Raw genomic sequence first — 12,500 nt, 5'->3', positions numbered from 1 at the left:
CGTTTTCACACCACTCTCACTCACCACTGAATTTCATTTTAGATGTTCATGTCGCTGTGAAAACGTCTGTGTTGGAACGATCAGATGAAGATGAACAATGAGAAGAGTCTTCTGTGTTTGTCCTCGTTGGCTTGCTTTCCTCACTTCCGTTTCTCTTCTCGTGCACTATTTCGCTTAATCTGAACAGACAATCAGAGCGACTTCTCTCACCGACGGACTCCACCCCCGGTGCTCAGGTGCCAAGCTTGCGACAGGATGGATGTATGGATGTATAGAGAGAACTGGATCCAGGGTTGGAGTCGTCGCTCCGTTCATTCCTATGAAAGTTGCTCAGTGGAGCATGAAGCCTAAATGGCTCGACTTCCGTCTGGAAAGCTACCCGGATCTTGGCAGATCTCGGGCACATGTAACATGCGCAGTAGCGTCCGCTCGGTCACATGACTAGGTCACGGGGTCCCAACGTCACGCCGTCATCACAGCTTGGCGCTCCAGCCTCGGTCTGGGTCTCATTCACATGAACAGAGGAAGGGAAATAACTCTGGACTCAGCTGTTAGTGTGTTTTAATGATTTAAAGCAGGACTATTAGAGTGTTCGTACTGGGGAGTTGATTCACCTCAAAATAAATGATCCTCTGAGTTACAGACGTCTCTTTCCCAATGGAAGTCTATGGGAAAAAGCCTCTTTGGGCCCGATGGCATCATGTGACAGACACAGAAGTTGTAGTACCGCCGTTTGGCCACTACCAAAGTTGGGATCGATGACCGGTGCATTTCCTTCGACTAGAGCCGACGGTGAGAGACACACCGCAAAAACTAGTCCGACAGACGCTCACTGACGGCCCCAAACTGTCCGACCGTCGGCTCGGTGTGTCAGGACCTTAATAAGTTTATTTGCTGCCTATAAAGAGATTAATTATTGTCTCTATATTGTCTGATGATCAGAGTTGATAACCAGCTGGCAGAGACAGAAGGACTCACCCAGACCGTTTAGCTCCTGGAGACCATCAGTGCTCCATACAGGCGCTCCTGAGTTGCTTTGGCAGCCTGCTCTATGTGATATTGGTGTTGGCACAGTGAGTGACCCCCCTCTCTCCTCTCTTTAACACCCCCCCCTCATCTTCTTCTCTTCCAGCATGTGTCGCTGGGGGCCAGCCGCTCAGACAAGGCCACCAGCCAGTCCAGCCGCTCGCTGGGCGCCCGGTGCAGGAACTCCATTGCCTCCTGCTCCGACGAGCAGCCGCACATCGGCAACTACCGCCTGCTCAAGACTATCGGCAAGGGAAACTTCGCCAAGGTCAAGCTGGCCCGCCACATCCTGACGGGCAAGGAGGTGAGACCCGGGGGCGGCGGAGGTCCGTAGTGGGAGGAGGGAAGGAGGAGATGGATGGGTAGATGATGGATGATGCCGGTGTCGTTGCGATGTGATCTGGTCAAGTATTTAATCTGCAACATCATCATTTAACATATTTATAAAGAAGTAAAGTATGAATGAATCTCCAATAGAAGTTTTTCTGGTCAACCAGTTCTTTTGAGTGAAATAACATCATCCTAGTGGATTATCTGAAGACAAATTATTTCAATCCCTTTACTTTAAAGAGGACATATTATGAACAACTCACTTCTTCAGTGCTTATGTAAGTCCATTTAGGTATGTGGAGTTCCTACCAACACACAAACTGAAATAAGACAACCAGTCAGTTTATTGTTGCTGTCTAGATCAGAAAACGTGATTCAAGGAGCTAAAGGGTGAATACAGGGATATTCAGACAGACAGGATGAGAAAAATAATGTGTTTTTTGAACATTAAAGCAGGCAAACATGTTCTAGTAGAAACCCAGAATACACGTATGAATTGTGTTGTTGCAATGAGCCGGGCCTGTATACCGTACAGTAGGGTAGGTAGGTAGTGGTGTTGATGGAGGAATGGCCTGTATACCGTACAGTACAGTAGGTAGTGGTATTAATGGAGGAATGGTCTGTATACCGTACAGTAGGGTAGGTAGGTAGTGGTATTAATGGAGGAATGGCCTGTATACCGTACAGTAGGGTAGGTAGGTAGTGGTATTAATGGAGGAATGGCCTGTATACCGTACAGTAGGGTAGGTAGTGGTATTAATGGAGGAATGGCCTGTATACCGTACAGTAGGGTAGGTAGGTAGTGGTGTTAATGGAGGAATGGTCTGTATACCGTACAGTAGAGTAGGGTAGGTAGTGGTGTTGATGGAGGAATGGCCTGTATACCGTACAGTAGGGTAGGTAGGTAGTGGTATTAATGGAGGAATGGTCTGTATACCGTACAGTAGGGTAGGTAGGTAGTGGTGTTAATGGAGGAATGGTCTGTATACCGTACAGTAGAGTAGGGTAGGTAGTGGTGTTGATGGAGGAATGGCCTGTATACCGTACAGTAGAGTAGGGTAGGTAGTGGTGTTGATGGAGGAATGGTCTGTATACCGTACAGTAGGGTAGGTAGGTAGTGGTGTTAATGGAGGAATGGTCTGTATACCGTACAGTAGGGTAGGTAGTGGTGTTGATGGAGGAATGGCCTGTATACCGTACAGTAGGGTAGGTAGTGGTGTTGATGGAGGAATGGCCTGTATACCGTACAGTACAGTAGGTAGTGGTATTAATGGAGGAATGGCCTGTATACCGTACAGTAGGGTAGGTAGGTAGTGGTGTTGATGGAGGAATGGCCTGTATACCGTACAGTAGGGTAGGTAGTGGTGTTAATGGAGGAATGGCCTGTATACCGTACAGTAGGGTAGGTAGTGGTATTAATGGAGGAATGGCCTGTATACCGTACAGTAGAGTAGGTAGTGGTATTAATGGAGGAATGGTCTGTATACCGTACAGTAGGGTAGGTAGGTAGTGGTATTAATGGAGGAATGGCCTGTATACCGTACAGTAGAGTAGGGTAGGTAGTGGTGTTGATGGAGGAATGGTCTGTATACCGTACAGTAGGGTAGGTAGTGGTGTTGATGGAGGAATGGTCTGTATACCCTGTATACCGTACAGTAGAGTAGGGTAGGTAGTGGTGTTGATGGAGGAATGGTCTGTATACCGTACAGTAGGGTAGGTAGTGGTGTTGATGGAGGAATGGTCTGTATACCGTACAGTAGGGTAGGTAGGTAGTGGTGTTGATGGAGGAATGGCCTGTATACCGTACAGTAGGGTAGGGTAGGTAGTGGTGTTAATGGAGGAATGGTCTGTATACCGTACAGTAGGGTAGGTAGTGGTATTAATGGAGGAATGGCCTGTATACCGTACAGTAGAGTAGGGTAGGTAGTGGTGTTGATGGAGGAATGGTCTGTATACCGTACAGTAGAGTAGGGTAGGTAGTGGTGTTAATGGAGGAATGGTCTGTATACCGTACAGTAGGGTAGGTAGGTAGTGGTGTTGATGGAGGAATGGCCTGTATACCGTACAGTAGGGTAGGGTAGGTAGTGGTGTTAATGGAGGAATGGTCTGTATACCGTACAGTAGGGTAGGTAGTGGTGTTGATGGAGGAATGGTCTGTATACCGTACAGTAGAGTAGGGTAGGTAGTGGTGTTGATGGAGGAATGGTCTGTATACCGTACAGTAGGGTAGGTAGTGGTGTTGATGGAGGAATGGTCTGTATACCGTACAGTAGGGTAGGGTAGGTAGTGGTGTTAATGGAGGAATGGTCTGTATACCGTACAGTAGAGTAGGGTAGGTAGTGGTGTTGATGGAGGAATGGTCTGTATACCGTACAGTAGAGTAGGGTAGGTAGTGGTGTTAATGGAGGAATGGTCTGTATACCGTACAGTAGGGTAGGTAGTGGTATTAATGGAGGAATGGCCTGTATACCGTACAGTAGAGTAGGGTAGGTAGTGGTGTTGATGGAGGAATGGTCTGTATACCGTACAGTAGAGTAGGGTAGGTAGTGGTGTTAATGGAGGAATGGTCTGTATACCGTACAGTAGGGTAGGTAGGTAGTGGTGTTGATGGAGGAATGGCCTGTATACCGTACAGTAGGGTAGGTAGTGGTGTTAATGGAGGAATGGTCTGTATACCGTACAGTAGGGTAGGTAGTGGTGTTGATGGAGGAATGGCCTGTATACCGTACAGTAGGGTAGGTAGTGGTGTTAATGGAGGAATGGCCTGTATACCGTACAGTAGAGTAGGGTAGGTAGTGGTGTTGATGGAGGAATGGTCTGTATACCGTACAGTAGAGTAGGGTAGGTAGTGGTGTTAATGGAGGAATGGTCTGTATACCGTACAGTAGGGTAGGTAGGTAGTGGTGTTGATGGAGGAATGGCCTGTATACCGTACAGTAGGGTAGGTAGTGGTGTTAATGGAGGAATGGCCTGTATACCGTACAATAGGGTAGGTAGTGGTATTAATGGAGGAATGGCCTGTATACTGTACAGTAGAGTAGGGTAGGTAGTGGTGTTGATGGAGGAATGGTCTGTATACCGTACAGTAGAGTAGGGTAGGTAGTGGTGTTAATGGAGGAATGGTCTGTATACCGTACAGTAGGGTAGGTAGTGGTATTAATGGAGGAATGGCCTGTATACCGTACAGTACAGTAGGTAGTGGTATTAATGGAGGAATGGCCTGTATACCGTACAGTACAGTAGGTAGTGGTGTTAATGGAGGAATGGTCTGTATACCGTACAGTAGGGTAGGTAGGTAGTGGTGTTAATGGAGGAATGGTCTGTATACCGTACAGTAGGGTAGGTAGTGGTGTTGATGGAGGAATGGTCTGTATACCGTACAGTACAGTAGGTAGTGGTGTTAATGGAGGAATGGCCTGTATACCGTACAGTACAGTAGGTAGTGGTATTAATGGAGGAATGGCCTGTATACCGTACAGTACAGTAGGTAGTGGTATTAATGGAGGAATGGTCTGTATACCGTACAGTAGGGTAGGTAGGTAGTGGTGTTGATGGAGGAATGGCCTGTATACCGTACAGTAGGGTAGGTAGTGGTGTTGATGGAGGAATGGTCTGTATACCGTACAGTAGGGTAGGTAGTGGTGTTGATGGAGGAATGGTCTGTATACCGTACAGTAGGGTAGGTAGGTAGTGGTGTTGATGGAGGAATGGCCTGTATACCGTACAGTAGGGTAGGTAGTGGTGTTAATGGAGGAATGGCCTGTATACCGTACAGTAGAGTAGGGTAGGTAGTGGTGTTGATGGAGGAATGGTCTGTATACCGTACAGTAGAGTAGGGTAGGTAGTGGTGTTAATGGAGGAATGGTCTGTATACCGTACAGTAGGGTAGGTAGGTAGTGGTGTTGATGGAGGAATGGCCTGTATACCGTACAGTAGGGTAGGTAGTGGTGTTAATGGAGGAATGGCCTGTATACCGTACAATAGGGTAGGTAGTGGTATTAATGGAGGAATGGCCTGTATACTGTACAGTAGAGTAGGGTAGGTAGTGGTGTTGATGGAGGAATGGTCTGTATACCCTACAGTAGGGTAGGTAGGTAGTGGTGTTGATGGAGGAATGGCCTGTATACCGTACAGTAGGGTAGGTAGTGGTGTTAATGGAGGAATGGCCTGTATACCGTACAATAGGGTAGGTAGTGGTATTAATGGAGGAATGGCCTGTATACCGTACAGTACAGTAGGTAGTGGTGTTAATGGAGGAATGGCCTGTATACCGTACAGTACAGTAGGTAGTGGTATTAATGGAGGAATGGCCTGTATACCGTACAGTACAGTAGGTAGTGGTGTTAATGGAGGAATGGTCTGTATACCGTACAGTAGGGTAGGTAGGTAGTGGTGTTAATGGAGGAATGGTCTGTATACCGTACAGTAGGGTAGGTAGTGGTATTAATGGAGGAATGGCCTGTATACCGTACAGTAGGGTAGGTAGTGGTGTTGATGGAGGAATGGTCTGTATACCGTACAGTACAGTAGGTAGTGGTGTTAATGGAGGAATGGCCTGTATACCGTACAGTAGGGTAGGTAGTGGTGTTGATGGAGGAATGGCCTGTATACCGTACAGTACAGTAGGTAGTGGTATTAATGGAGGAATGGCCTGTATACCGTACAGTAGGGTAGGTAGGTAGTGGTGTTGATGGAGGAATGGCCTGTATACCGTACAGTAGGGTAGGTAGGTAGTGGTGTTGATGGAGGAATGGCCTGTATACCGTACAGTAGGGTAGGTAGTGGTGTTGATGGAGGAATGGTCTGTATACCGTACAGTAGGGTAGGTAGGTAGTGGTGTTGATGGAGGAATGGTCTGTATACCGTACAGTAGGGTAGGTAGTGGTGTTGATGGAGGAATGGTCTGTATACCGTACAGTAGGGTAGGTAGGTAGTGGTGTTAATGGAGGAATGGTCTGTATACCATACAGTAGGGTAGGTAGTGGTGTTGATGGAGGAATGGTCTGTATACCGTACAGTAGAGTAGGGTAGGTAGTGGTGTTGATGGAGGAATGGTCTGTATACCGTACAGTAGGGTAGGTAGGTAGTGGTGTTAATGGAGGAATGGTCTGTATACCGTACAGTAGGGTAGGTAGTGGTGTTGATGGAGGAATGGTCTGTATACCGTACAGTAGGGTAGGTAGGTAGTGGTGTTAATGGAGGAATGGTCTGTATACCGTACAGTAGGGTAGGTAGGTAGTGGTGTTGATGGAGGAATGGCCTGTATACCGTACAGTAGGGTAGGTAGTGGTGTTAATGGAGGAATGGCCTGTATACCGTACAATAGGGTAGGTAGTGGTATTAATGGAGGAATGGCCTGTATACCGTACAGTAGAGTAGGGTAGGTAGTGGTGTTGATGGAGGAATGGTCTGTATACCGTACAGTAGGGTAGGTAGGTAGTGGTGTTAATGGAGGAATGGTCTGTATACCGTACAGTAGGGTAGGTAGTGGTGTTGATGGAGGAATGGCCTGTATACCGTACAGTAGAGTAGGTAGTGGTGTTAATGGAGGAATGGCCTGTATACCGTACAGTAGGGTAGGTAGTGGTGTTGATGGAGGAATGGCCTGTATACCGTACAGTACAGTAGGTAGTGGTATTAATGGAGGAATGGCCTGTATACCGTACAGTAGGGTAGGTAGGTAGTGGTGTTGATGGAGGAATGGCCTGTATACCGTACAGTAGGGTAGGTAGGTAGTGGTGTTAATGGAGGAATGGTCTGTATACCGTACAGTAGGGTAGGTAGGTAGTGGTGTTAATGGAGGAATGGTCTGTATACCGTACAGTAGGGTAGGTAGTGGTGTTGATGGAGGAATGGCCTGTATACCGTACAGTAGAGTAGGTAGTGGTGTTAATGGAGGAATGGCCTGTATACCGTACAGTACAGTAGGTAGTGGTATTAATGGAGGAATGGCCTGTATACCGTACAGTACAGTAGGTAGTGGTGTTAATGGAGGAATGGTCTGTATACCGTACAGTAGAGTAGGTAGTGGTGTTGATGGAGGAATGGCCTGTATACCGTACAGTACAGTAGGTAGTGGTATTAATGGAGGAATGGCCTGTATACCGTACAGTACAGTAGGTAGTGGTGTTAATGGAGGAATGGTCTGTATACCGTACAGTAGGGTAGGTAGTGGTATTAATGGAGGAATGGCCTGTATACCGTACAGTACAGTAGGTAGTGGTGTTAATGGAGGAATGGCCTGTATACCGTACAGTAGAGTAGGTAGTGGTATTAATGGAGGAATGGTCTGTATACCGTACAGTAGAGTAGGGTAGGTAGTGGTGTTGATGGAGAATGGTCTGTATACCGTACAGTAGGGTAGGTAGTGGTGTTGATGGAGGAATGGCCTGTATACCGTACAGTAGAGTAGGGTAGGTAGTGGTATTAATGGAGGAATGGTCTGTATTCCGTACAGTAGGGTAGGTAGGTAATGGTGTTGATGGAGGAATGGCCTGTATACCGTACAGTAGGGTAGGTAGTGGTGTTGATGGAGGAATGGTCTGTATACCGTACAGTAGAGTAGGGTAGGTAGTGGTGTTGATGGAGGAATGGTCTGTATACCGTACAGTAGAGTAGGGTAGGTAGTGGTGTTGATGGAGGAATGGTCTGTATACCGTACAGTAGGGTAGGTAGTGGTGTTGATGGAGGAATGGTCTGTATACCGTACAGTAGGGTAGGTAGTGGTGTTAATGGAGGAATGGTCTGTATACCGTACAGTAGGGTAGGTAGTGGTGTTGATGGAGGAATGGTCTGTATACCGTACAGTAGAGTAGGGTAGGTAGTGGTGTTGATGGAGGAATGGTCTGTATACCGTACAGTAGAGTAGGGTAGGTAGTGGTGTTGATGGAGGAATGGTCTGTATACCGTACAGTAGGGTAGGTAGTGGTGTTGATGGAGGAATGGTCTGTATACCGTACAGTAGGGTAGGTAGTGGTGTTAATGGAGGAATGGTCTGTATACCGTACAGTAGGGTAGGTAGTGGTGTTGATGGAGGAATGGTCTGTATACCGTACAGTAGAGTAGGGTAGGTAGTGGTGTTGATGGAGGAATGGTCTGTATACCGTACAGTAGAGTAGGGTAGGTAGTGGTGTTGATGGAGGAATGGTCTGTATACCGTACAGTAGAGTAGGGTAGGTAGTGGTGTTGATGGAGGAATGGTCTGTATACCGTACAGTAGAGTAGGGTAGGTAGTGGTATTAATGGAGGAATGGTCTGTATTCCGTACAGTAGGGTAGGTAGGTAGTGGTGTTGATGGAGGAATGGCCTGTATACCGTACAGTACAGTAGGTAGTGGTATTAATGGAGGAATGGCCTGTATACCGTACAGTACAGTAGGTAGTGGTGTTAATGGAGGAATGGCCTGTATACCGTACAGTAGGGTAGGTAGGTAGTGGTGTTGATGGAGGAATGGCCTGTATACCGTACAGTACAGTAGGTAGTGGTATTAATGGAGGAATGGCCTGTATACCGTACAGTAGGTAGTGGTGTTAATGGAGGAATGGTCTGTATACCGTACAGTAGAGTAGGGTAGGTAGTGGTGTTGATGGAGGAATGGTCTGTATACCGTACAGTAGGGTAGGTAGTGGTGTTGATGGAGGAATGGTCTGTATACCGTACAGTAGGGTAGGTAGTGGTGTTAATGGAGGAATGGTCTGTATACCGTACAGTAGGGTAGGTAGTGGTGTTGATGGAGGAATGGTCTGTATACCGTACAGTAGAGTAGGGTAGGTAGTGGTGTTGATGGAGGAATGGTCTGTATACCGTACAGTAGAGTAGGGTAGGTAGTGGTGTTGATGGAGGAATGGTCTGTATACCGTACAGTAGAGTAGGGTAGGTAGTGGTGTTGATGGAGGAATGGTCTGTATACCGTACAGTAGAGTAGGGTAGGTAGTGGTGTTGATGGAGGAATGGTCTGTATACCGTACAGTAGGGTAGGTAGTGGTGTTGATGGAGGAATGGTCTGTATACCGTACAGTAGGGTAGGTAGTGGTGTTGATGGAGGAATGGTCTGTATACCGTACAGTAGGGTAGGTAGTGGTGTTAATGGAGGAATGGTCTGTATACCGTACAGTAGGGTAGGTAGTGGTGTTGATGGAGGAATGGTCTGTATACCGTACAGTAGGGTAGGTAGTGGTGTTAATGGAGGAATGGTCTGTATACCGTACAGTAGGGTAGGTAGTGGTGTTAATGGAGGAATGGCCTGTATACCGTACAGTACAGTAGGTAGTGGCGTTGATTGAGGAATGGAGGCTGATGGTGGTGTGTTTACTTCTCCTCATCTAAACCTTCCTTGACGTCTCTTCCAGGTTGCAATAAAAATCATCGACAAAACTCAGTTGAACCCAACCAGCCTACAAAAGGTGAGTTGTTCCTCTTTATATAATACATATATATAATATATTATATATATATACTATATATATATAATATATATATATACACACATTGTCACATTGATGTAATCCAACGAAATAGCACCACGCCGTCGGGGGCTTGGAGAGGTTCAGGTTTATCCTCAGCTGTTTCCTCCTCGGGGGGGGTAGGACCGAGAGAGCAGCTGATGGAGAGAGGGCTCGTGGGATGTGATGCTGTTTGGCAGGTGCTGGGGACTGGATGGGAGCGAGAGGAGACCTCTGCTCCAGAGATCATCTCTCGTCTCTCTCAGGGCTAATCACTGCCCTGAGAGAGGGGTGACTCATCTCGGAGATCACGGCGACCAACCCGTCCTTTCTTCTGTTCTTAATTTGTCTTCCCAAACACACGTTGCTGAGGATAACAAAGAACGCTGTGATGCTTTTAGAGCGGTTCTGTGATGATGTTGGGTTTGAGGTGTCTCTAGAACACATCAGCTGTACGTCACCACGACGGCTTCTGAGTGTTGGTTCTGAGTGGTGGTTCTGAGTGTTGTTTCTGTGTGTTGGTTCTGAGTGTTGTTTCTGTGTGTTGGTTCTGAGTGTTGGTTCTGAGTGTTGGTTCTGTGTGGTGGTTCTGTGTGGTGGTTCTGAGTGTTGGTTCTGAGTGTTGGTTCTGTGTGGTGGTTCTGAGTGTTGGTTATGTGTGTTGGTTCCGTGTGTTGGTTCTGAGTGTTGGTTATGTGTGTTGGTTCTGTGTGTTGGTTCTGAGTGTTGTTTCTGTGTGTTGGTTCTGTGTGTTGGTTCTATGTGGTGGTTCTGAGTGTTGGTTATGTGTGTTGGTTCTGAGTGTTGGTTCTGAGTGGTGGTTCTGAGTGTTGGTTATGTGTGTTGGTTCTGAGTGGTGGTTCTGAGTGTTGTTTCTGTGTGTTGGTTCTGAGTGGTGGTTCTGAGTGTTGGTTCTGTGTGTTGGTTCTGTGTGTTGGTTCTGAGTGTTGGTTCTGTGTGTTGGTTCTGAGTGTTGGTTATGTGTGTTGGTTCTGAGTGTTGGTTCTGTGTGTTGGTTCTGTGTGTTGGTTCTGAGTGTTGGTTCTGAGTGTTGTTTCTGTGTGTTGTTTCTGAGTGGTGGTTCTGAGTGTTGGTTCTGTGTGTTGGTTCTGTGTGGTGGTTCTGTGTGTTGGTTCTGAGTGTTGGTTCTGAGTGTTGGTTCTGAGTGTTGGTTCTGAGTGTTGGTTCTGAGTGTTGGTTCTGTGTGTTGGTTCTGAGTGTTGGTTCTGTGTGTTGGTTCTGAGTGTTGGTTCTGTGTGGTGGTGGACACACACAGCTTTGTTGTGCATGAAGGTCAGAGGCGGAGAAGTGGACACTTTGGTTCCAGCGGTTCTGAAGGGCGACCTCAGTGTGGCGCAGACACACGTGATCCAGATTCAGGAGCAGAACGTCTGATCTGATGTAGATATCCAGACACAACATGGCCGACATGGAGGCCAGTTGATCGTGAGCCGATCACACTACTACCACTACTGCTACTCAGATCTGATCACACTACTGCCACTACTACTACTCAGATCCGATCACACTACTGCCACTACTGCTACTCAGATCCGATCACACTACTGCCACTACTGCTACTCAGATCCGATCACACTACTGCCACTACTGCTACTCAGATCTGATCACACTACTGCCACTACTGCTACTCAGATCTGATCACACTACTACCACTACTGCTACTCAGATCTGATCACACTACTACCACTACTGCTACTCAGATCTGATCACACTACTGCCACTACTGCTACTCAGATCTGATCACACTACTGCCACTACTGCTACTCAGATCTGATCACACTACTACCACTACTGCTACTCAGATCTGATCACACTACTGCCACTACTGCTACTCAGATCTGATCACACTACTGCCACTACTGCTACTCAGATCCGATCACACTACTGCCACTACTGCTACTCAGATCTGATCACACTACTGCCACTACTGCTACTCAGATCTGATCACACTACTACCACTACTGCTACTCAGATCTGATCACACTACTACCACTACTGCTACTCAGATCTGATCACACTACTGCCACTACTGCTACTCAGATCTGATCACACTACTACCACTACTGCTACTCAGATCTGATCACACTACTACCACTACTGCTACTCAGATCTGATCACACTACTGCCACTACTGCTACTCAGATCTGATCACACTACTGCCACTACTGCTACTCAGATCTGATCACACTACTGCCACTACTGCTACTCAGATCTGATCACACTACTGCCACTACTGCTACTCAGATCTGATCACACTACTACCACTACTGCTACTCAGATCTGATCACACTACTACCACTACTGCTACTCAGATCCGATCACACTACTACCACTACTGCTACTCAGATCTGATCACACTACTACCACTACTGCTACTCAGATCCGATCACACTACTACCACTACTGCTACTCAGATCTGATCACACTACTGCCACTACTGCTACTCAGATCTGATCACACTACTGCCACTACTGCTACTCAGATCTGATCACACTACTGCCACTACTGCTACTCAGATCCGATCACACTACTACCACTACTGCTACTCAGATCCGATCACACTACTACCACTACTGCTACTCAGATCCGATCACACTACTACCACTACTGCTACTCAGATCTGATCACACTACTACCACTACTGCTACTCAGATCCGATCACACTACTACCACTACTGCTAC

At 47.0% G+C, this 12,500-nt stretch overlaps 1 protein-coding gene across 2 annotated transcripts in view; it reads left to right on the top strand.

Annotated features, from left to right (window-relative positions):
• Positions 1-12,500, top strand: part of mark4a (MAP/microtubule affinity-regulating kinase 4a) — a 59,361-nt gene that overhangs the window by 10,713 nt on the left and 36,148 nt on the right. For both annotated transcript variants that reach the window (XM_074612271.1, XM_074612272.1), the window contains exons 2-3: positions 1,133-1,330; positions 9,705-9,758. In XM_074612271.1, the coding sequence (XP_074468372.1) occupies positions 1,133-1,330; positions 9,705-9,758 (252 nt within the window). The remainder of the gene's footprint in view (positions 1-1,132; positions 1,331-9,704; positions 9,759-12,500) is intronic.

The sequence above is a fragment of the Sebastes fasciatus genome, chromosome 16, assembly GCF_043250625.1.
Source record: "Sebastes fasciatus isolate fSebFas1 chromosome 16, fSebFas1.pri, whole genome shotgun sequence".
Lineage (NCBI taxonomy): Eukaryota > Metazoa > Chordata > Actinopteri > Perciformes > Sebastidae > Sebastes > Sebastes fasciatus.
Note: the sequence above shows the minus strand (reverse complement) of the source record. Positions and strands in the feature narration are given on the sequence as shown.